Source organism: Propithecus coquereli, unplaced genomic scaffold (assembly GCF_000956105.1).
Source record: "Propithecus coquereli isolate 6110/MARCELLA unplaced genomic scaffold, Pcoq_1.0 Scaffold314, whole genome shotgun sequence".
NCBI classification, from domain to species: domain Eukaryota; kingdom Metazoa; phylum Chordata; class Mammalia; order Primates; family Indriidae; genus Propithecus; species Propithecus coquereli.
The window spans coordinates 3,050,861-3,075,483 of NW_012148775.1; the positions used below are offsets into that span (position 1 = coordinate 3,050,861).

Sequence of the window (24,623 nt, forward strand, 5' to 3'; positions counted from 1 at the left end):
AACAACTAAATAATAGAGGAATAATTAGTCACATATTTAAATGGTACACATCTTTTTCAGAGAATGTGTAATGATATAGGATAAAGTAATAAATTTTTTTAAACATTTAGTATAAAATCCCAGTTTTGTAAGGAAAACATACACACACACACACACACACACTCGTATACAAGTGATCATGCCTCATGTAAGTATAAATACAAAATTGATCCTCATCTGCACATTCCATATTTGCAGATTCATCTAACTTGCTAACATTTATTGTAACCCCAAAATTAGTACTAGAAGCACTTTTCAAGGTCATTCTTGGACTTCTGCAGAATGGCAAAAAATTTGAGTTACCCAAACACACATTTCTAGCTGAGGTTAACAAAGTGATTCCCTGCCCTCTTATTTCAGCACTCATACTATAGAAAAATGTCCTTTCCTTAGTCTATTTAGTGCCATGTTTTTCACATTTTTGTCCTTTCTGTTGGTGATTTAACTGTTCAAAAACAGCCCCCAAGGCCGGGCGCAGTGGCTCACGCCTGTAATCCTAGCACTCTGGGAGGCCGAGGCGGGCGGATTGTTTGAGCTCAGGAGTTCGAAACCAGCCTGAGCAAGAGCGAGACCCCGTCTCTACTAAAAATAGAAAGAAATTAATCGGACAACTAAAAATATATAGAAAAAATTAGCCGGGCATGGTGGTGCATGCCTGTAGTCCCAGCTACTCGGGAGGCTGAGGCAGGAGGATCGCTTGAGCCAGGAGTTTGAGGTTGCTGTGAGCTAGGCTGACGCCACGGCACTCACTCTAGCCTGGGCGAAAGAGTGAGACTCTGTCTCAAAAAAAAAAAAAAAAAAAAAACAGCCCCCAAGCGTAGTGCTGAAGTGCTGTCTAGTGTTCTAAGTGCAAGAAGGCTGTGACATGTCCTGTGGAGGAAATGTATGTTCGATAAGCATTGTTCAGGCCTGATTTATAGTGCTGTTGACCATGAGTTCAATGTTAATGAATCAACAATATGTGCTAAATAAGGTGTCTTTAAACAGAAACACGCATAAAACAGGGTTACATATTGATCCGTTGATGAAAATCTGACCAGAGGTTCTCAGGAACCTAACCCTATGTTTTCCCAGGAGCACTGATTCAGTAGTGGCTAACTCAGTGTTCACAGCAACTTTTTAGAACATAACTACTAAGAATAATAAGAATTGACTGTGTGTATATATATGTGCTTTAAAAAAGACTAGAGTATTAACTGACTTAACTGACTGACACTGAAGTGCTCATATAGTAGAAACATTCATCGGGTGTTGGGCAGGTGGGAGCGGGGAGGAGGGGATGGGTATATACACACCTAATGGGTGCGGTGCGCACCATCTGGGGGATAGACACACTTGAAGCTCTGACTCAGGTGGGGCAAAGGCAATATATGTAACCTAAATGGAAATGCACGCCCGTAATATGCTGAAACAAAAAAAATAAAAGTACCTATGGGCAGTAGTTCTATATTTTCCATCAATTTTCTAATTAAAACAGGACTTGGAAGAAAAAAAGAAATAGATCAACATGTAACAATGGCTGTGATTACTCCATCTTCCTTGTTCATTAGTTTCCAAGTTTTCTATATTGAATCTTTCTTACTTCTGTAATCATTATGTTTTTAAATATTAATTTTAAAAATTAAAAGAGAACCTAGTCCTTTTAAGTAACTATAATTCATCACCCAGATATCATCCATCAAGATATCTAGGAAACAATTTTAGAAATCAGAGGTTAGCTTGAGTTGCCTGAAAGAAATTGGAGAGATTTAGGTAGTTTGTGAAATCTTTTATTCAAAATGTGTTAGAGCTTGTAGAATCCTCCCTGGTTCCCTATGGAATAGACACTCCTAATGACATCATTGTGTATCCTTTGGATTTATTCTCCTCTCCGCTTCTCTCTCTCTCTCTCTCTCTCTCTCTCTCTCTCTCTCTCTCTCTCTCTAGGATTCAGGTGACTAAATGCCAATGTTCCTATTCTTTGAACACCTAGTTTCTAGGCTCTGGTTTTAACAATTTGCTTTCTGTTTTGACTTGACATTACCTTATAAGCAAGTTACAGGTATTAATCAAATTACGGTTTATCTTATTAGTTACAGCTTTATCTTGGTGATCTGAGCTGTGCTCTGTGTATAGAAACTTGGGAGCCCGCCTCCTTAATCTGAGCAGCTCTTTCCTAAGCCATCTCCTTAATTTGCCCATATTTGGCAGGTAGATCAGAGGAATGCTGGAATCTCTCTATGCAGCTGTCTTTCTGATGGAAAATTTCTTCTGTTATCCCTATATTGGTGTGAAAATAACATTGCTATTTCTGTCTTCTTTCAGTAAACCAAAAAATCCTTCCAGTCATTTTTTGGAAGAAAAAAAGATGTTTCAAGCCTGAAATAAAGTTATTTGCTTCTGTTGACAGACAGCGTGGAGCTCATACTGAAAACAGTCAGTAACCAGCACAGTATTGAGAGTCAAGACAATGACCAGCCAGACTATGACAGCGTGGCCTCAGACGAAGACACGGATTTGGAAACCACTGCAAGCAAAGCAAACCGGCAGAAGGTGAGAGGACACACTTCACACAGAAGGGCGAATGTGTTTCTTTTAAAAATCTTTCTCCTGCAAAATTGCCTAATTTGTCAGTCATGTGAAGGCTAGCCCTACGAAAGGTGCCGTGGAGGTAAGGTTGGGTTTATTACTAGCTTGGGCTAGTAATAGCCCAGCAGGGGGAAAACAAGGTAAACGGTTTTAAAATAGGGGATCCTTTGTCCCTGAATTGCAGCCCTGCTGCAGTCGTGACTTTATAAAACTTGTGAGGAGCGACTGGTGTGCTCTATGCATTCAACAAATGTTTACTGAGTGCCTTCTATGGATAATGCTCTCCTGGACGAGGCCTAGTCCCTTTCTCGTGAGGAGTCACTGCCCAGCAGAGAGATACTTGCAGGAGAAGGCACAAAGTGACACGTGTCATCCGAAGCCCAACCAGAAGCTGAGGGAGTGCGAGGAGAGAGGACTTGTTGCTGAATCGGGACAGGCTTTGTAAATGGGATGGCTCTTAGGGTGAGCGGTAAAGGACACATGGGAGGTGGCATGTGGAGCAAGCAGGGAAGGGCAGCACAGACAGAGAGTGAAACCTGCGCATCTGGGGGCAAAGCTGGGCATGCGAGGGACGTAGGGACAGCCTAAAAGGGGTGGGACTCAGAGCTTCAGTAAAGGAACATGACGCCAGACTGAAGAGCCTGGGCCTTGCGGGGCATGCAGAGCCCAGGAAGCTTTAGGCAGGGTAGGAGGGCAAAGGCCAGAGCTATGTCTGGGGAGGACTGTTCTGGTGGGTCAGAGAGTGGGAACCCAGTTAAGGTACTTTCAAAGAAATCCAGACAGGAGCCGACACGGCCACCTCAGGGCCTGGGCTAGGAAGGCCCAGGTGAGAGAAAGACGTTGGCACCAGAGTATGAGCCTGGGGAGAGGGTGGCAGGCCCTGGGTGATCCATACTCCGCTGGTCCCTGGGACTAGCCCACAGAGGGGCTCAGCAAACATATGAGAATGGATGAATGAGAAGGTAGAACAGAAAAATCTTGGCAGTAAGTTGGAGGGTTGAAGTGGGGAGATAGACTTCTAGAAGATGTGTCCAGAGTTTTCTGGCTTGCATGACTGTGAAAAGGGTGGTGCCATTGGCAGATGCAGGGGACGCCCCTGCCCAGACTCCCTGGAAGCTGCCCTGTTCCCTCAGTGAAGGCCAAGGTCATTCCAGGACCCTCCGTGACTGCCTGGCCTCCTCTGCCCTCCACCCTGCACACCTGCTCCCTCTAGATGAGCTCTGCAGCTGCTGGAACATTCTTCCTCCACACCTGTCTGACTGATCCCCTCACCTCCCAGGCTCTTGCTCACCTCTCACCGACTCACAGCTCACGCCAGCTCCCAGTTAACACGCAGCCCACCTCCACCCCTGCTTCGGCCCCTCAGCCCCCTGCCCTGCTCCATCTTATCTTTTTCCACAGCACTAATCACCTTCGATCATACCGTGTATTTACTTATTTTTATTTTTTCCTTCTCTCATACTGCTGGGATGTAAACACCATGGAAGCAGGAATTTTTGTCTCTTTTCTGATATATCCCAAGCACATAGAACACTGCCTAATGCTCAATAAAAATGTTGGAATGATTGAATTAATGAAAGAATGAATAAAAAAGAAAAAAAAATAAGCGAGAGAAAGGCTTTTAAGACAGGACAGACCTCCTTAGACAGTCACTGTCAGCGTAGATTTGTAGCCCCACTACCTGTTCCAGTAGAAAATATTGCCTTTTAAATCATTGAAATATTACTTAGTGACCCTACTTCTATGTTTAGTTTTACATTACTCTCAGAGGCCTTGATTTGGTTTAGCTTTGCAATTCAGCTGGCATGGTCAGAATATGAAATTCTTTAGCTGTTAGTCTTTAATGTTATCGTCATCTCAGATTGTGAACATTTTCCCCAATTTATTTTTAGAGCCTAGATTCAGATTTATCAGATGGACCAGTCACTGTGCAGGAATTTTTGGAGGTCAAAAACGCTCTAGTGGCTTCTGAGGCCAAGATACAACAGCTAATGAAGGTGAATAACAACTTGAGTGACGAGCTGAGAATTATGCAGAAAAAGGTAACATGTTAATAAATGCCAGGAGGGTTGACTCTTTAATCCCATAGTACGAGGAAGATCCCCAGGCACCATGCTTGTGGTCAGAGGGAAGAAAAACAGTTACTCTAACAGACCTAGAAATCTTTGGGCCAAGCTGTCTTTTTGGAAGCAGGATGTGTTTGGATATTTGAAATAAAATAGCTTTGATTAGAAATATATCCAGAGTAAGTTCCCCAAGTAGGAGAAATCTGACAACCTATTTGTTAAGTGTTTGTATTAGTTGTAATAACCTTTGCACTTTTCTGTGCGTCCTGGGAACCTGGACGTGAGTCTTCCTATTGCTAGTTCTAAAGGATAATCGCACCATGGAGAAAGAGCAGATGAAAGCCCTGGACGGGTGTACATGTCTATCAGCACTCAAGCCCCACCCCACACCCGGCAAGGTGCTCCCTGTTCATTCTGACTCTGAGTTATTACCCACCTCTGCCCAGCCAGCCCTATCCCACATTCCTGCCTTATTTTTCACTGGTTCTTGCCACTTACCTGTGGTATCTTCAGAACCTAGAGCAGGGCCTAGGGTTCAGAGCGGCTTCTCAGTAAATAAGGGAAAACATTTAGTTTGTACTAGCAAGAACTGCATGCTAGTAAGGAACAATCCCATTTGTTCAGCATTTTCTCATGACTTTTTGAGAGAAGCAGAACTGTACGAATACATTAATCCCTTGAAGAAGAATGGCTGATAGCAGCAAGGAATACGCTAAGGCGGAGGGTTACATATGTACCTCTTTATGAGAAGGCTAAGAAAAAGAAGTTGAAAAATTCCAAATTTTGCCCTTGACTTTGTGGGTATTGCTCCCATCATTCAGTTCTCTTCAAAAATGAGATCTTCTACACTCCCCTTAAACAGAAACAAAGCGAACTATGTAATCTGTGTCTTTATGCTGTCATTTGAGGAACATTTCCATATCATTTTCAAGACCTGAGGACATGGTGCATTTCATTCGTGGCTGGATCCTTTTCAAAGCTGCTTCCTAAAGGAAGGTCAAAGAACTAAAAAGGGGCCCATGCTCCTCTACTTTCTAGGGAAGTAAATTGCTGTGCACCTTTGCCTGGGGTTTGGTCTACTATTCTTTTGGAGTTGAGCTCTAGATATTTTTTGAGACCGTTTGAAATAAACGGCTCTGATACCTGTAGTAGAAGGGAACAAGAATGCCTGAAGATCAGTCAGCTTCGAACAAACAGACCCTTGCTCTGTGCCTCCCAGCCCTGTCTAGAGCCCCTTCGTCGTAACATATAGGACTTGCACTACCTCTGCCTTTTCTGAAATATATTTTGTTTAGTAGATTTGTAGTAATTTGTCCCATTAATTGGACCGATAATTTTATTGAGGTAACTTTTTCTGAAACATGCTGATTTTTGCCATTGTATACCAATCTGCTACACACCACGTTTTTTAATTCTATAATGCTCCTTTCAATGTTTATAGAACTCACCAGAGAAAGCAAATGTCTTTAGCTTCTCTAAGAAATGCACAGTGAAATTGCCTTTGCTCGTTGATTATCCCTTGATTCTCAGAAATGCTTTTGATTTTTGGAAATGATTGAATTATCTGCAACGTTTTGTTTCCTGTTAAACTCCTTCCAAACAAAAAAAGTGTAGCCTGGTTCTTATTAAGATAAATATCATTAAAATTTATCCGAGGACATCTCTCTAAATACAGAGTACTAACAGTTTTTTTTTTTTTTTGAGACAAAGTCTCTCTCTTTTGCCGGGGCTCGAGTGCCGTGGTGTCAGCCTAGCTCACAGCAACCTCAGACTCCTGGGCTCAAGCGATCCTTCTGCCTCAGCCTCCCGAGTAGCTGGGACTACAGGCATGCGCCACCATGCCCGGCTAATTTTTTTTCCTATGTAGTTTTAGTTGTCCGATTAATTTCTTTCTATTTTTAGTAGAGACGGAGTCTCGCTCTTGCTCAGGCTGGTCTCGAACTCTTGAGCTCAAGCAATCCGCCCGCCTTGGCCTCCCAGAGTGCTAGGATTACAGGCGTGAGCCACCGCGCCCAGCCAAGTACTAACATTTTTAAAAACTGAAAATAGGAACTTGTGCTCATGAAAACACATTCAGACAAAATCCAGGCTGGATGTTTTAGAGGCATGAGACGTGTTAGGATAGAGTTTCAGATTTCAAGGCCTTAACTGAGAAACTGTAACAGAAACTTTTTCCATAGACAGACAAACATGTGACTCGATGCACCAGTGCCCTGTTGAGGGACGTGTGTCAGTCATGCTCCTCATTCTTGGGACTCTAAGCCATGGGTTCCCTACGAAATAGTTTTGACAGGCCCCTCATGCCTGTCTGTCTCTCGGAATGTAGGAATTTGCAGTGGCTGCTTTGCACTTTGCAGCTGTTCTTTCTCTGGAAAGAGAGCTGCAGATATGAGGTGTGCCCCGACAGCCTTGGTGGTGTGGAAGCAATCTATCATTCCATAATGGCTCGCTCTTCACGGAAACCGAGAATGAGTGGCCTTTCCGAGGAAGAGGCAGGAAGTCACCCTTTCACAGAGGTTTGGCGCTGTTCATGTGAAGTATGTGGAATTGGTTTACTTAGCAAAGATGTATTGGTTTCATTTCAAAGTTAGGTAAAATTTTTTTTTTTCTATATGGCTAATTGACAAAGTAGCATGATTTATATCTGATCTTTCACATTTAACAGTTGCTTGGAAAAGATGCTAATTAATGAAGAGGAGCAACTACTGTTGGTGTATTTTTCACAGATCGGTGCTTTCTAAATAAAAATTGAAAGTAACTCCCAACATTGAATGGGTTTGCTATTGAGAAAGTAATGATCTTCTGGTGCAGACAGTTGCTTGTGGACTTAAACCTTGGCACTGGTGGGGAATTTGGTCAGATTTTACAATCTCTGTCAAAGAGTAGACAGCTGAACTCACACCACACCCAGCTTGTAAAATGTCACGGAAGATGAAGGAGCACCAGAGGGGAAGGACACTGTGCAGAATGGACGCAGCTAATTGTGTTTAAAGTGCCAGATGCTAAAGAGTAACACGATTCCTTGCTGATCCCTTAACTCTAATTCATCCAACACCATGAAGCTGCCTGCATGTGAGGAATGGAAAGAGCGTTCAGGGCCTCCGAGTGACAGTCTCTAACTAAAATGGGTGGTGCCAGACAGAGTAGCGTGTCCAAAGCTGACACCACCGTGGTCGTGTTTTTTGGGTGACAAAGCCAAAGGAGAGAAAGGCCAAATATTCCAGCCCTGGCTGAAAGATGATCCATCACCAAAGGGAAGCCAGCATGCCACATGGAGCATTCTCATGAAGATGTTAACATAGTTCCATAGGTTTCCCGTTTTCTTTGTTGATATGTTAATATAGCAAACTTCCATGATTCGGTTCCCTCTATTTTTTTTTAAAAAAAGTGCTGAATTGTTTGGAATATCAAGAGTATTATGTAATAAAAACCTGTTAATCATAATTTTTCTTGTTGGCTTTTTGGAAAGCAATAGCTGATCTGATTTTTCATAAGCTGAACTTCACTGTCTTTCTTGCTTTGCAAAGCAACTCTAGTAATCTTTGTGCTGCTTCCATGGTGTCTGCTGTCATTTTTGGCATTTGCAAATTGCTCAGGGCTCATTTGAAAAAGCAAGTTCCCTAAGTGATGTTTTAATGATCTCAAGCTCTTGCTTGAGACTTAGAATAATCCAGAGTACAGCTTGCCTGCAAACATTTCCCAGCCTCGCCATGGCAAATGTTTTAAGTGGTTAGACATTTAGTTTTTTAAAAGTCCAAACTGCAACTTTCCACATTCAGAAATTAAACTGTTTGCTTACGTGATGAGGTGAGTTGATTGTGTTTCACTCATTCCAGAAGAAAGAGTTCTTGTTTGTAGTTGCTTTTTACTTTCAACCTAGCTAGCCATTATTATCCTTATTGTTTAAAGCTGGTAGTCATATTCATTGACTTGGTGTTTGCTTTTTCTGCTTGCTATAAGAAAACACAGTCCCACTGCCAAACATTTCTTTCAGCTTCAAACACTCCAGAGTGAAAATTCGAACCTCAGGAAACAGGCCACAACCAATATATATCAGGTGCAAACTGGTTCTGAGTACACAGACCCTTCCAACCACTCTTCCTTAAAGCGACGTCCGTCTGCCCGGGGCAGTAGGCCCATGTCCATGTACGAGACGGGATCAGGTCAGAAAGCGTATCTCCCAATGGGAGAAGCGAGCCGTCCCGAAGAGAGCAGGACGAGACTCCAGCCCTTCCCCGCACACGTAAGTAACACCACTGGCGCTTTCGCTGTTCGCTCTCTCTGTAGCCTGACTCCTCTGTCCCCTCTTCCGAACCTGCAGATCCCCATGCCTCTGCTTTGCCAAATTGAGCTGAGAGAGTTGCCATTGTGTTTGCTGTATTAACATGTCTACAGATGCTTGCGACATTCCCACGAGCACACAGGGCCATGGACTGAAAGTTCTTCAGCCAAGTTGGGGATTCTGGCTCTTGTCGACTCCCACTCCCCTTTTCTCTCCTGTATCCATTATGTATTTCCCAACCAGCCAGTATTGGAAATTTTTTTTTGGTAAAACTTCCCTCCTTCCTCCCTCACTTCCAAAAACAGTAACCAATTATAAAGGTCACTCACAGAAAGAAGTGTCATCTTCTTTGAGATGACAGGGATGTGCCCCTTTATGAACCGGAGCCCTTAGAATCCAAGATGCCTTTTCAGCTCCTCCCACTTGAGCGGGTGACCTTTCACCTGTGGCCCAGACACACAGGCAAGTCTGGAAGGCCCCAGGCCTCTGCAGCCTGTCCACGTGCGCTCAGTGTGTCTGCTGAGCTAGCTTCCGCATCCTCCTCCTCCTCTCCATGGAGACAGCCTGGCTTTGTCATCTCATAAAAAGGAAACGTCATACTCTCCATCAGTCTTGCAAGTGTTGAATTCCAATGATTATATTCTGTTCCAGGGTTCTAACAATCTTATTTTGCAATGGGATGAATATTGTGTTGCGGGGTTCTCAAATATTATGTTTCTTCTGGATTAATGTATTATGAAAATTTATGTTTTGACAAAACGTTAGACATTTTGAACTTTTTTATGTGGTGTTTTTCCAGAGAATACTATTTGAGTGTCAAAATATATTATTTCTCTAGTCAAATTTTATAGGAGTTTCAAAAAATTTTTCCAGGTGAATGCAAAGTAAAGGATATGGTCTAGATGAAACCCTACTTTAATTTCGTCAAATTTTAATGTAATGAAATTACAGTGTTGTTATATTGTATATCTAATATTTGGAAGGCCATTATCTCAACTTCTTTTTAAGTTGTTTGGGTTTAACATTCTAAGGCAATTGATTTTGTACATTTGGTGTAATGAGAATGCCATTGAACTAAATTAATAATCTTATATAACTGGAAATAGAATTTAGGACAAGCAACCTTTGTTAGTTTTCACAGTGTACTTTTTTATTTTAGAAAAATTTAGCATGTAAGGATGTCATACTATTGCAAAAGCTATATAATATACTAAAAATCAGATTAATAATGTATACCAACTTACAATCATTTGTATAGTTTCTCATTTCATATTGTCAGTCCTGATTAAAAAACAAATGTTCACTTCAGGCTACCCATAAAGAAAAACTATCGGTAAATTTGACAGATCATGCTAGGTATTGTCTTTTCCCTTATGGAAAAGTAGCCTTATTAAATTCAGAGCAGTTTCTGGGAGGTGTTTCACTAAGGGTTTAAACATCTCTGGGGATCTGTCACCAGCCGTCACCAAGATTTTAGCACTCATCTCATGTACTAAGTTATTTTCCAGGATTCTTTTACCAAAGCCAGGTGATATGGTAGGGTTTTTTGTTTGTTTTGTATTTTCCCGAGTGTGTTTCTCTTTCCCCTTCTAGATCGGGAGGAGTGCGCTTGTGACCTCCTCTTCATCACTGCCTTCCTTCCCCTCCACACTTTCCTGGTCGAGGGACGAAAGCACCCGAAGGGTTAAGTACACTCTAAATGGTCTGCTCTCTGGAGGAGGGGCAGTGCTCCTGTGTGCTTTGTGCTTGGGTCCTCCTGTCCCTTGCTAACTGCCCTTCATCTTGCATGAGGCAGCGCTTCCTGGTTTCTCACAGCACGTGGGGTGCACACGCACGCACGCAACACCTGTCCAGAGGCGGCCTCCCTTTTGTCTAACTCCACATTGCTCATTTTCACATCATATTTAACAAGTTCACAAATCACCCTTATAGCATTTATTCTGAGCATACTGTCTTTTTAAACAATCAGAAAATTAGCTGGCTGCTGGTCAAATATTGTAATAGGGTAAACCTGTTAAATTTGTTAAGAGCTACAGTTATCTGATTAAAACTGCTATATTTGAACTAGCTGAAGCACTAAAACATCATGCCTTTATTTATTTATTTATTTATTTATTTTGAGGCAGTGTCTCTATTGGCCAGGCTGGAGTGCAGTGGCACAATCATAGCTCACTATAACCTTGAATTCCTGGGCTCAAGTGATCTCCTGCCTCAGCCTCCTGAGTAGCTAGGACTACAGGCTCATACCACTATGCCCAGCTAGTTTTTAAATTTTTTTTGTAGAGGTGGGGGATCTCGCTATGTTGCCCAGGCTGGTCTTGAACTCGTGGCCTCAAGCCATCCTCCTGCCTCAGCCTCCCACAGTGCTGAGATTATAGAGATGAACCACTACACCCGGCCTTTATTTAAACCTGTGACACATTTTATATCAGTACCATACTTGACAAATGAAGGTTTTACAGTCCCTGCATCCTGAATCAGAATTGTTAACATCTAGTGGCGCTGGAGGCATGCGGGCAGCTATTAACAGAAAGCCTTTCACTTGTATTGGCTGATCAACCCCAGCCTGCTGGTGTGTAACTTTACCTTCTCCATAGCAGTGCCTGATTCAGGTAAACTCCTTTTATTGTAGCCAGGCAATAAGTATTAAGTACCTTCTCCATACCTAGCCTTTTGGTAAGTCAGTTAAACGGTCCTAAGGAATTAGGTGGCACAGTGCCTACTTCCAAAGTCATCGTCAATAAATAATTTCATACACAAAGAGTACATGACTGGCCGGGCGCGATGGCTCACGCCTGTAATCCTAGCTCTCTGGGAGGCCGAGGCGGGTGGATTGTTTGAGCTCAGGAGTTCGAAACCAGCCTGAGCAAGAGCGAGACCCCATCTCTACTAAAATTAGAAAGAAATTAATAGGACAACTAAAAAAAATATATATATAGAAAAAATTAGCCGGGCATGGTGGCACATGCCTGTAGTCCCAGCTACTCGGGAGGCTGAGGCAGAAGGATCGCTCGAGCCCAGGAGTTTGAGGTTGCTGTGAGCTAGGCTGACGCCATGGCACTCTAGCCCGGGCAACACAGTGAGACTCTGTCTCAAAAAAAAAAAAAAAAAAAAGAGTACATGACTGCAACCTGGCAAAGTCATGGAAAGAGCACAGACTTTGAAGACCTGTGTTCTGATTCTGGCTCAATTGATTTTTTTTTTTTTTTGGTGGAAGGATAGTGTAAGGAAGGTGGCTGTGGGTGAAAGACCACCTTTACAGACAAGGTAGGATTTGCACTGGGCCTTTGCCCATTCCCTCTACACCTAGGAATGATTTAGGAATGATGGAGAATCCTTCTTCCCCACTACCAGTAGCATATGGCTCACAAAGGTCCTTTCGGGATTCTTTTTTTTTTCTTTTAAGGATGGAGTCTTGCTATCTTGCCCAGGCTGGAGTACACTGGCTATTCACAGGCACAATCATAGCTTACCGCAGCCTTGAACTCCTGGCCTCAAGCAGTCCCCCCACCTCAGCCTCCTGAGTAGCTGGGACTAAAGGCATGGACCACCATGCCTGGCCCTTTTGGGATTTTTTACTAAACTTTTGAAGCAGTCTATTAAAAAGAATTCTTGATAAGCAGTTCTGAAATTGAACTGTAATGTTTTCATTACGATAATTCCAGTTAAACTAAAGAACATTTAAACAGTAATGAAATACCTCATTTGAAATTTTGTTAGTAAGACTCAAACAAACTTCTTTGTCCTTTGTGAAATTTGTTTTTTTAAAAAAAATTTTTTTTTTTGGTAGCTTTGAAAATCATTGCCAGGACTGCTTGCTGAGACCAAGTTTTGTACAAAATTAACAGTTAAGACACTTAAAGTGAAATCCCGATTGTTCCTGACAGCTTCATTGTGGCTTTAGATTTTTGTGGAGTGTTTGTATTAAGAGAAAGCTGCAAACCTATTAAATAAACTGAACCAGCACCAGCTATAACGTAACTTTTCTATTAACAGCTTTGAGAGAGCAGCACTTTTAACCAGTAGCTCTTGGCTCTGCATGTTTACAATAATTTTCATAAAATTAAATGCTGACTACATTGGGATCCTGTACATATGCTTTTGTTGACAACGATGAAGGACTTAAAGTGTAAGTAACTGATTTCCTGGGTGGTTGCTACAGTATGTTGTTTTCTGTCCCTGAGAAACATTTCCTGAGTGCTTTTATTAGGTATATGAGTCATTGCTGTTCTAAAATGTTTAAATGAAACTTCGTACATTTGCTCATTGTAAGTAATGCATTTGATTTGTAATTATCAAATTTATATCAAGGAAGGCAAAAAGATACATTATAAAAATGTTGGATTTGGGGAGTTTAATTCTATTATAGATTTTTTCCACTGGAAGCAGCTCTGGACGAATTTTTCAGTATAATTATTTAAATGCAAGTTTTTACCCATTTGCGTATGTATATATACACACAAACAGACATATCTGTGTGTGGGCGTATATAAAAAAAACTAAAGGAAAATAAATGTAAAGGTTAGTCAGACATTCCCTGTGAAAGGTAAGAAGAGTTTTGGGGCTTTTTGAGATCATCTCTGGAAGACCCTGGTTTCTGTTCCCGCACTGGATACGGTGTGTGCCTTTGGTCTTCCTTCGAGACTTCTAGTAGCCACTGACTCACTAATTTGTTCATCAAGCCAGATCAAAGCAAGGCAGCAAGCGAAGCAGAACTACTTACTGGTAGGAGATAAAAACAAAGGGATCTTAAAAGTTGTAGTAGATTTCACAGAACTTAGCTTTACAGACTCGCCATGTGGCTCCAAGCCAACACTTAGTCGTTTGCCAAAAGCATCTGCGTAGGTAAAGTGTGACGAGTTCATGTTGAATTTTAGGAGCCCAAAGCAAGTGTCTTCTGTGAGAGTGGCTAGGGACTCAATAGAGCATTTGGGGAAATGTGAAAGACCTTAGCAGACAGAGAAAAGAGAGCATTTGCCCTGGGGGAGGAAAAAAAGAGGCCATGGGGGATGGAAATGAAATGGGGCATGAACAAGGAGAGGCTCCACCTTGGGGCTGGCTGCCTTGCCTATACCAATGCGTATTATCGTTAATGAGCAAATAATTAGACTGATGCGGGCTTTCTTTAAACTGGCCTACTCAAAAGTAGTCGTTCTTTTCAGTGAAGCTACAGGGTCTCCATATGTTTAAAGAAGCCTCTTAGTTTACGATATCCTTAGCAACACTTTATTGCAGCATTGGTAAAATTCCGTAGTCACGTGTTTTGATTACTTGGATTAAATTCAAGGTATAGAGCTAGGAATAGCTTATACTTGTATTTTACAAGGTAATCCGTTTGAATCAGCTTCTATCAATTTATGTTCTGGATAAAGAAGTTCTCGAATATCATGGATAAAATAAATATCGAGGGAAAATAATTTTTACTAAACACTCCAGAACGTAGTCCCCTTCAAAGGAATATAGTCCCCTTCAAATTTTGTCACCCTGGAAGGCCCTGGATTTAGCAGTGCTGCCATTTGCTCACAGCATTTTTAGGATTCCTCTTTTGAATCTCTGTCCCATTCTTGAATCTCCACAGTTGCCCTGAATCTTTACATTTTAAGGGATATTTTTGGAAACATAAAAGTGATTTGAAACCAAGTGTCATACTGGGTTAGTCCACTTTGGTTCACAAATAACATGTGGCTACAAATCAGTAATGCTGGTTTTCCCAGGTGGCTCATAAGAGTCATCTCTGGGGGCACTTCCTGGAGAGCCGTGTTTTGAGTAGTGGCAGTTGCCGGAGCCCATAGAATATTGCAGGAGACAGGAGAGCTGGGTGCTTGGTCTTGTTTTTCTATGGACTTTGTGGCCTTCGGTGGGTCACCCAGTGGTTTTGGCCCCACGTTTTCTCATCTGGTGTTAAACCAGGTAATCCGCAGGTGGCTTCCAGTGCTGAAGATCTATGGTCATATAAGTGCTGGCATGTTTGCTTTTAACTGAGTCTCTTTGTGTTACAATCTCCATATTCCTTTGAGAACAAAATGAGAGTATGTGCCTCGCATATGTGTGTTAGTTTGTACCAAGGATCTGTTTATGGAGTAACCACTGAGCTAAGAAGAAAATGGTGCAGAGAAGGAAAGAAACCGTTTCTGGATCCATTGCTCATCGTTTACTAACTTTTCCCTAAAGAGTTGACTCCTGTCCCAGATGAGATCTGGGGCTTGAAGGCCAGTAGCCTGACAGGTAATGATGCCTGGGGAAGACTCCCAAGAAGCGTCTTGTGTTCTAAACTCATGGGGGTCCCCTTTCCTTTCCTGTAGGCATCCAGACTGGAGAAGCAGAACAGCACACCTGAGAGTGACTACGACAACACTCCCAATGACATGGAGCCAGATGACACGGGGTACATCTGTAGAGGGAGCGTGCCGGGGGATGGGCTCTCAAATGCCAGAAACCTGGCAGGCCTTGGGCAGCAGAAACAGTTCACCACCTACCCCCCTTTTCTCTATTTTCAAACCCATAAGCTCTTGTTTTTTTTTTTTGAACAGAGCCATGAGTGTACCCATAAGGTCTTAAAACAGTCAGAGACTGGCTCTTGTTCCATACATTCATAGTTTATATGTCTTTCTCCTCATCTCACATTATTGCCAAACGGCCTTTTTTCCTTTTATCAGCTGTTAAATGTGTCTCTAGATATCTTCAATGTGCTTAAAATCAACACTTCATTGTTAAATCGACATTAGGTTACGTTCTGCATTTGTACCGCAAGGCATTGGCTTGACCAGTGATGGTTTTATAACCATACACCCTGCCCACTCCAGTTATTCCCCTCTCTTTCCCCTCCCTCACCCTTTCTATGAGAGTCATAACTTCCAGCCCTATGGTAGAGTAAAACAGCCTCTGCGTGAACCGTAGCTGCCAGTTGATGAAACAGCCTTACATGAGTCTCCCGCGAGACAGGATAAAGGAAACCACAAAGCAGCCTGCTCGTGCGTGCAGCCAGTGTGTACAAAGGAGCTCGTAGAAACAGAGAAGCAGCCGGTGAGCGCCTGTTGCATTCGGCCACATCTGTAATGTTCACAGGTCCAGCCGAAAGGGAAGGCAAAGAAGTATGGTGTGGCCAGGTGATAGCTCAGTGCCAGATACTGCAGAACCCCATGTGGCCCCAAGCCCCACTCTCCCCAGCACTGAAGATGTCATCCGGAAGACCGAACAGATCACCAAAAACATACAGGAGCTCTTAAGAGCAGCCCAGGAAAATAAACATGACAGGTAAGGGGGACCGAAGACCCACTTTGGGAGAGCGTGCGTACATGCTCTGAGAGGGATGCCGCTCACATTCCAAATGGCGGTTGTTGCCAACGTGCTGACTTTAAGGTCCTCGGAAACTTCAGGTTTATAGAACAGGCTTGAGAACAAATGAATCCATTTTTTTTGATTTGGTTCGTCTTGTATACATGGTATTGTCATTTTTTTTCATCTTGTTATGAAGCTTTCTGAAAGTAAATGCCTCTAGAAATAGGACTTAGCGTATTTGGGGTGGCGATAGCCCCAGTTCTAGAACAGGGGAAGGGAGCTGCCTCACAACCTGCTTCTGGCCACTGCTGCTCCCTGGCTTCCCCTCGGCTAGGGACAAGGTTGCCCACACCAGAGGTATCCTGAAAGGAACCTGATTTATCTATCTCCCTCCTGGGGGTATGTGTGTGTCAGTATGTGTGTAAATTTCTAAGAAACAACTGGTTTAGAGATAGAAGTTGACCTAACCGTCACCCAAATAATTCTCTGCCCATGAAAGGAGAGTCTGTTTGGCCTGAACAGAAGCACACCGTGTAGTTACCTCTTACCCTAAGGAAGGGACTGGCTCCTCTTCCAACCTATCTTTTTGTTCCCCAAGAGTGAGTGAACTCCTGGTAAGAACACACTGCTCTGGGTGACATCCTTGTTTCCCACGACTGGCCAGATCTAGACACACTCTTAAAACGTTGTTTAATATCATCCCGTTGAGGTTGAGGAAACAACAGGGTTTGGTCAAACCCAAGAACAATCTCATTCTTTTCATTAGGTGAGCAAAGTTTAGGACTTCAGTGAAGAACTTCTCTTTGCGCCTTGCACGAGCAGAAGGTGTTCAAGGGACACGTACTATTCATCCTTTCTTCTCTCTTCTCTTCTTGCACATAAAGATGCATTCGTGCCTTTGTGTTCCCTCCCCTTTCCCTGCCCTTTTTCTTTTTGATACAGCTCAGACTTCTCCCAGCGTCACCATTTCCCATTAGGGAAGAGAGGACTTATCCTCGTTTATTGAAAGGCAAGAGCTAGTCTTCATGGCTGGACTGCTGGAAGCTCCTCAGAGTAGAAGAGGAACCTGCGTAATTTCTCAGCCGTCTTTCACAAAACCATATAGCGAGTTGTCTTCCCCTTTCCCGGGCACCCTCTTTATTCCGAGCCTTCCAGGCCTCACATGTTGTCAGTGCAGTATCACTTAGCTCAGGGCGGTAGGCTGGGCAGTGAGTGACTTCATATCTGATTCCATAAAGCAAAGTGTTCCACAGCTTTCTGAAGTGCAGTTTTTGACAGTGTTTAAAGTAATCTCGATACAAGAATAACTCTTGAGCACTCTCCCCCGTGTATCAATGTACTTCACTTTTCATTTCTCTAGTTCAGAAGTGCTGTGCTTGTATTTCAAACTGAAAAATGTGCTTACCTTGTATTGCACCCTCTGATAGTTGTCAAGAATATAAATATCTGCCCTGAGGCCATTTCTGGCTTCAAAGATTACAATATGGTGCTTGGTGCCATTTGGGACGTTTCTTTCTTTCTTTTTTTTTTTTTAAGATGTACAAATCCATTCAACACATTTTGTGATCTGATTTCTTTTTTTAAAGACCATGAGAGAATGATGCAGAGATTTTCATCATTAGCTCGTTTGTTTGGTTTAAAACCAGAATTGGTCTAGGGTATTTATATTTTATAAAATGTTCAATGTTCTATTAAAATCTCTGCTTACTTAGATATCCAAGATGCTTTCATTTATAACCTTGCATTGCACTAATGAAACTCATGCCTTTTTCTCATTTTCTCCCCTTGTTCATCTGAGCAATCTCCCCCCAGCCCCTGACTTTCCCGCAGCCTGGGCCAACCTCCTGGGCCTCCGGTCCCACTCCCCACCTGCGCTCTCTCTCTCTCTCTCTCTCTCTCTCTCACACACACACACACACCCACACACACACTTCAGGAATTATGACTTATACACAAAAACCTTTTTGAGGAAAGATACCAATTTTTTAATTTTGAAACAGAGTCTCTCTCTGTTGCCCAGGCTGGAGTGCAGTAGTGTCATTATAGCTCACAGCAACCTCAAACTCCTGGGCTCAAGCTATCCTCCTGCCTCAGCCTTCCGAGTAGCAGGAACTACAGGTGCACACCACCACACCCGGCTAATTTTCCCATATCTTTGTAGAGAAGACGTCTCACTCTGTTGCTCAGGCTGGTCCCAAGCTCCTGGCCTCAAGCAATCCTCCTACCTCAGCCCCCCCAAGTGCTGGGATTAGAGGCGTGAGCCACCATGCCTGGCCAGGAAAGATAACGGTTTGAAGTTGTGAACTTGAACTCCCTTTGATAAAGGAGGAGGACTTCCTCATTAATCTGCATGTGCTTTGTTTCGTGGTTTATTGAGGACTTCCCAAAACAGTGAGTGAACTTTGAGAGACGGCTTTAGGAAAAATCCCTTCTCTATGTAGCAGAGGAATGGGTAAATTGTATTTCTCAAAACGAAACCATAACCAACAAAACATAAAACTCTTAGGTATGGTTCTTAGTTACTGTGATGTTAATGGACACACAAGTTCAAGAAACCCCTGCTGGGCTATGAGTCAGTCCTCCTAGAAACGAAGCCCAGGCTTGGTGGCAACGTGGTATCTAGAAACTGTCACTTAATACCATCATCAGTTTGTGTTTTCCTCTCTGCATCTCGTAGCATGTACTGTCTGGGGTGCAGACCTAACATTTGTGAGGTGCAGGAAACTAGCTCCCTGTGTTGCTTCTCCCAGTACTAAGCATAAGAATCCTGGATGAAACCACAATCTTAATTCTCCCAGAGTGAGATCACACTCAGCAGCGGGAAGAGGCTCGCTGCGTGTTCGGTATCAGGAGCCAGGCTGGGGCGGGGGCACTGGGTGTGAGCTCAGCCCTCTTCTCATCTGCATCTGTCTTTTTCCTTGAGGAGGAATTTCGGTTTCCTCATTTGAGCAGTGGATGTGCGAACAGTCCCAAACTCAGAGGTCTGTAGGGAATATTATGTGATTCTGCAAAGTCGGTGCTCCTTAAGCTGTAGCTCTTGTGGTGGCATTTACGGGGCCACTAGAAGACCAGGCAGCCTGGAAGAGAGGATGAGGACAGGCAAATTTTATGCACTTCGTTGCCTCAGAGCTTGTCAACGCGCAGAGAATGTGCTAACTGAGCAGAGATGTGCTAACCACACTGATAGCATTTGATACAAACAAGCACGTGGTGACTTTGTAGACAGGGTCTGTATAAAGCAGACCTCACTGCTTTCTCTTTACACAGAGTAAAGAATTCTGACTCCCCAACAACTCACATGTGTTTGAATGGAGGGAATTTAGAAGCATCCATTGGTTGACTGACACATGGGTATTGAGGTGTAGTCTCCAATTATAATTTTAAGGAATTTTTTTCAGTGCTTTGTTTTTCACTTCTGTGGCCTTTTGCATGGAAATGCTTTTTCTTTCTAGAAATTAGGAAGATGAAACACATGAGAATCTGTGAATGACCAACTTGAGGAGGTGTGAATATCTTTATATACACAAATATCTTTGTGGCTTCACCTGGCTACATAATAGTATGTGTTGCCACATTTCACACCTAGAGACTGCTTTTATCAGATCGAACTGTCAAGAAAGGATGGGGACCCTGCTTAAAACCGTGTGCCTTCTGGTGGTGTGAGATGCACAGTGGGCTGGCCACAGCCTCACCCCTTCATTAAGGGATTGTAAATACAATGTCCTAGAACTTGAATATTCTCTGCCTCTGAGTCATTTCTACTGTCTTTGAATAATCTCTTTAATATTCTTGCAGTTATATTCCCTGCTCAGAGAGGATACATGTAGCTGTTACAGAAATGGCAGCACTGTTCCCCAAGGTAAGTCACTTTCTAGTCACTTCCTTTAGATCCTTTTAAATGAACTGCAAGAAATTTCTTTATGACGTATATATTTATTAACCTTTTTGTAGCACATAGAATTAGTAAATATGCAGTCATTAGAGCTTTGAAATGTTTTTGTTCTACATGAATACTGATTTTAATAAGACAAAGATGTACAAGTCAAGGGCTAAAAGGCAAAACATTAATAGGATAAAATTTTATCTGGAATATTTCAGCCACATGGCTTAATATTTTTCAAAAACTACCTCAAAATAGCACATACAACCAAAATTACCCTGCATGCACTTTGACCTTTGAGTAAGAGCATTTCGGCATCTCTTAAACTGTGGGCTGCAAAGCTGGGTGAGTACAGAGCACCCTTATTGAGAAAATGCATGGCAAAACTGCCTCTCACTCCACATAGCAGCTTGACTCGTTTCCAGAAGAATGCTTGCCCCTCGCTCTCGGATGTCCACCCTGTAGTTCGTGGCGAACGGCTGTGTTTTTCTGTTTAGAAACCCAAGTCTGACATGGTGAGGACTTCCCTTCGCTTACTGACGTCCAGTGCCTACCGACTCCAGTCAGAGTGCAAGAAGACCCTCCCAGGGGACTCTGGCGTGCCCACGGACGTCCAGCTGGTCACACAGCAGGTGATCCAGTGTGCATACGACATCGCCAAGGCTGCCAAGCAGCTGGTCACCATCACCACCAAAGAGAACAACAACTGACAGCGCCATCACTTCTGTTTTTCTAGGCTTTTTAAAGTCCAATTTCAAATTTAGACATGGAACTCTTCAGATTTTTTCAAAAACAAACATTTAATGACGGTTTAAAACTTTTTAAGAGAAAACTCAGTATTATTTTTGCATGTTTTCTAACAAATTTTCAACTATTAATTTAACCCACTTGCCTTATTTTGTGCCTGTTTGCCAGTCGAGTTGATGTTCTGTTGTGTTGTCAAGGACTGTCAGTTAATGATCGTGTACATCCAGAAGTATAGTTGCATTGTTTAAAGTTTGTTAAAACTTTTCCATCCCTTAAAACCGCCTGCCTATGGCTAAAACTCTAAATGAGATTTTTAGTAAAACATTCTCTTGAGAGAGTTGGGTTAAAAAAAAATTATCAGCGTTACCTGTTCCCTGCCAATCATCGTGCAATAGGTGAATTTTCTAGCCTCCTGCGAAATCTCTAAGTTTGGGGTATCTCCAAGCATGTATGTAGAGAAAGGACTTTGCCACTTTCTAAAAGTAGTGTAACAGTCTCTCTCAAAAGGAAACAATGCATCGATCCATTTCTTCTAAGTGTTCTATCATGTTAAATGTTCTGTTATTTAATTTTTTTATCTCGATCTTATATCTCTTTATATGTTGCTATCATCCTGAAGTCTACATGGAGTCAGATAAAGCATTCACCTTCCCCAGTGTGTCTCATTAGACCACGTGCAGGGTAGGAGCACCGCCCCGCGTTCTCACCCATTGCCAAGTGCTCTCCCTTCCCCCGTAAGCCAGACAGCTTAATTCAAAACGTGCAGCGAAAAGAAGCATCGTTCTAACCAGCCATGACTAAGTTTGTACCACCTGTTCAGATGTCACTGCCGCGAACTGGGAGGAAAAGAGGTCACTTCCCTAACTCTGTGTCGTACCTTTCATCCAAATCTCAGTTCCTCCTGGAACCCCTTGCAGCTTTCTCACGTGAGTTGCTTCGTGTGTTTTGTCACCTTTGAGGACTTCTTACAAGGTAAGATGTGTGCAGTCATCTGAGTCAGTTTCTCCTCCATTCCCTCACTGCTACTTAGAAATCGGGCATCAACTTTCAAGAATTCCTTAGAGAGCGTGCTCCAGCTGGCTGCCGGCTCTCCCAGAGCTAGAAAGAGCACGGACTTAAGTGCTGGAACGTGCTGAAATTGTTTCAGTTACTAAAAAGCCCTTTCTTGTTCTGAATGTGGGAGTGTCTTCTCGTTCCTGCTTATTGCTGCAGTTTTGTGTGGGCGTGGGGCGGACCCTGCCCTGACAGAGCAGGTGATGTCACATGTGAGCAGGTGCGCAGCAGTGGGGTGGAGGGGACAGCTGGGGAACCCATGGCCTACCCAGTAGGGACAGCAGCTCCCCAGTGCCACCCATGTTGCCATGTGGAGAAGTGGGCCTACGGTTGTCAGAGCTTTGGTTTTTCAAAAGACACTAGAAATCCAGAATTTTTTTTTTTTATATAAATGCCATCTCTCCCTTTATAAATGTCGGCAACCACTTAGAACCTTTTCAGAGAACATGTGCAGGTGAGCTGTGGCCTCCATGCTGCCAGCTCACAGCCTCTGCCCCAGGGCCCTGTAAGTTGCAGCGTGAGGGCCTGGCTTCGCTGCACACGCCTGGATTAGCCCCTGCGCCTTACCTGGAATGAAGCCGTCCTACCCTGTGAAGTCGCTGCCGCTCCTCTTCTCACTAGTATATTCTGTCCCATAGTGCTCATTCACACATGTGAACGTGTCAGACTAATCCAAGGACGAGTTGCCTCAACACTTGCTAAGTCTCTGTTTTCACAGAAGTGATTCATACACACCTTTGTAGCCTGACCAGATGCTGTCCTCAAAGTAGCATCACAATGGTGTGTGGTTTACTAAGTCCCGGCGTGCGGGTGCTTTGGTCGGGCTTTGCTGTGCTGTGAGTAGCATGGGAACAGGGTCCACGTGTTTGTCACACAGCCTGAGTGCTGTGTTGCTCTTGGAGGTTCAGGGGATGCCTTCTGGAAGGCCACCTCCTACTTTAAGTTCAAGCGCCATCTGATAACCTTTTCTGCATGTTTCATGCACTGTCGGGGCTCTCCACGGCCCTCGGGAAAGGCCCTGTGGCAGTCCTGGGCCAGTGCCCTTGGCCTCCTGCGGGGACAGGCTTCTGTAGGGGCTTCTGGGAAATGAGTTGTCTGCAGTAGGTGAAGTCGTGTCTTCCCTTGAGCACTTGAGGACCTGTGCAAGAGGATGTTGTTTATGCCCCTGGAGAAAGTCAAGGAACGTGGGGACCACAAAGTGTTTCTAGTTATAAGAATACTACAGAAGAGTTTGCTTGGTTAACCCACAGTGCCAAAACTCCAAAAGAAGTCCCCAGATGGAGTGACATGTGGCAATCAGAGGGCTACAGGCGGTCCCTTTCCTGCCCTGCGCATTTCCTTAGCCTCAGCTGAGATCTGGTGTCAGAGTTCTCTGCTCCTGTTGGCAAATCGCACCTTTGTCTGAATGGTTGTTCTGGCCACCTTTTGCACATGGATTCCGTAGCCTTGCACTAGCGACGTCTGCATTCTGTAATGTTTCTTACTCTTGATTCTCAGTTACGCTTCCCTGCCCCTGCGCCGCCCCGTCGTCCCCTGAAGCTGATGGGACAGAGTTGCACTTTATGAAACTGGCACTTGGCTGACAGAAGGAAACAGCTCTACCCCTAAGCTCCTTTCACAGAAATCGTCTTCTGCCTCGGGATGCAAATAGTTCTTATTTGCCAAAGAACAATGAATTGGGCCCAAAGATCAAATACAGCATTTCATCAAATTGGAACTATAAACGCACAACTCAGGAGCTGTCGTACGATTCCTCAAGTGACTTCAGTTGCAGACCCAAGAATGGAACTAGCATGGTTTTGTCCTCAGCAGCATCCACGAGGTCTCCGATAGTGCAGTTTCCCCCCTTTCCTCGTCCTGGTTAAAGGTAACACTTGTTCTTACACAAGAAAATGCTGCACAGGAGAAATGAAATGCCTTTTATTCCAGTGGGTTTGATCCCTGTCACTCATTCTGTACTTACCTTTCATTTGTATTGTACATTCTATTCCTGTAATTATTGTGCCCTTTAAGTGTTGTAAAATTGTTTTGTAATTCGTGCCTGCTAGTTATGCAATAAACAGGCTCTCCAAGTGCTTTTGTGGTAATGCTGTGTTTTCCATCAACTAGTCAGTGTTTCCAGACACTGGGTGAAAGTTCTGAGAAAGTTCTCACATACGGCCATCGTTAGCGAGAGACTGTTTGATAGGCCTCCTCCCTGGGGCCTCCAGCAGTTTTAGGGTAGTGATGACCTTTTTCTTCCTCTGTGCTCAGCAAATAGCTTTCTTAAAAGAAATCCTGCATCAGGATATTAGTTCCATGTATCTTGATGTATTTATCCCTAAGTTTATTTATTTATTTGCTTACTTTTTGAGACAGGGTCTTGCTCTGTTGCCCAGGCTAGAGTACAGTGATGTGATCATAGCTCACTGCAACCTCAAACTCCTGGGCTCAGCGATCCTCCCACCTCAGCCTCCCGAGTAACTGGGACTACAGGCTTGTGCCACCACACCCAGCTAATTTTTAAAATTTTTTGTAAAGGTGGCTGCTCTTCAAACTCCTGGCCTCAAGCAATCCTCCTGCCTCGGCCTCCCAAAGTACTAGGATTACAGGCATGAGCCACCATGCCCAGCCCTAGGTTTAATTTTTTTTAATTCAGCAAAAGCCAGCCCAGTGCAGATACCCTCACTTCTTCCTAACAGGTGATGGGGTTATGGAATCAGTTCAGTCT

General features: G+C 43.5%; 1 protein-coding gene across 3 annotated transcripts in view; it reads left to right on the forward strand.

The window, feature by feature from the left end:
- The window catches only part of GIT2 (G protein-coupled receptor kinase interacting ArfGAP 2), a 47,011-nt gene extending 23,023 nt beyond the window's left edge, over positions 1 to 23,988 (forward strand). Inside the window, exons 13-20 of one of the 3 annotated variants that reach the window (XM_012650212.1) lie at positions 2,429 to 2,571; positions 4,500 to 4,649; positions 8,668 to 8,916; positions 10,549 to 10,638; positions 15,258 to 15,340; positions 16,021 to 16,209; positions 20,029 to 20,092; positions 20,611 to 23,988. In XM_012650212.1, the coding sequence (XP_012505666.1) occupies positions 2,429 to 2,571; positions 4,500 to 4,649; positions 8,668 to 8,916; positions 10,549 to 10,638; positions 15,258 to 15,340; positions 16,021 to 16,209; positions 20,029 to 20,092; positions 20,611 to 20,823 (1,181 nt within the window). In that variant the 3' untranslated portion in view covers positions 20,824 to 23,988. The remainder of the gene's footprint in view (positions 1 to 2,428; positions 2,572 to 4,499; positions 4,650 to 8,667; positions 8,917 to 10,548; positions 10,639 to 15,257; positions 15,341 to 16,020; positions 16,210 to 20,028; positions 20,093 to 20,610) is intronic. The other 2 variants (XM_012650213.1, XM_012650214.1) reach the window with 2 other exon arrangements.
- The last annotated feature ends 635 nt before the right edge of the window (positions 23,989 to 24,623 follow it).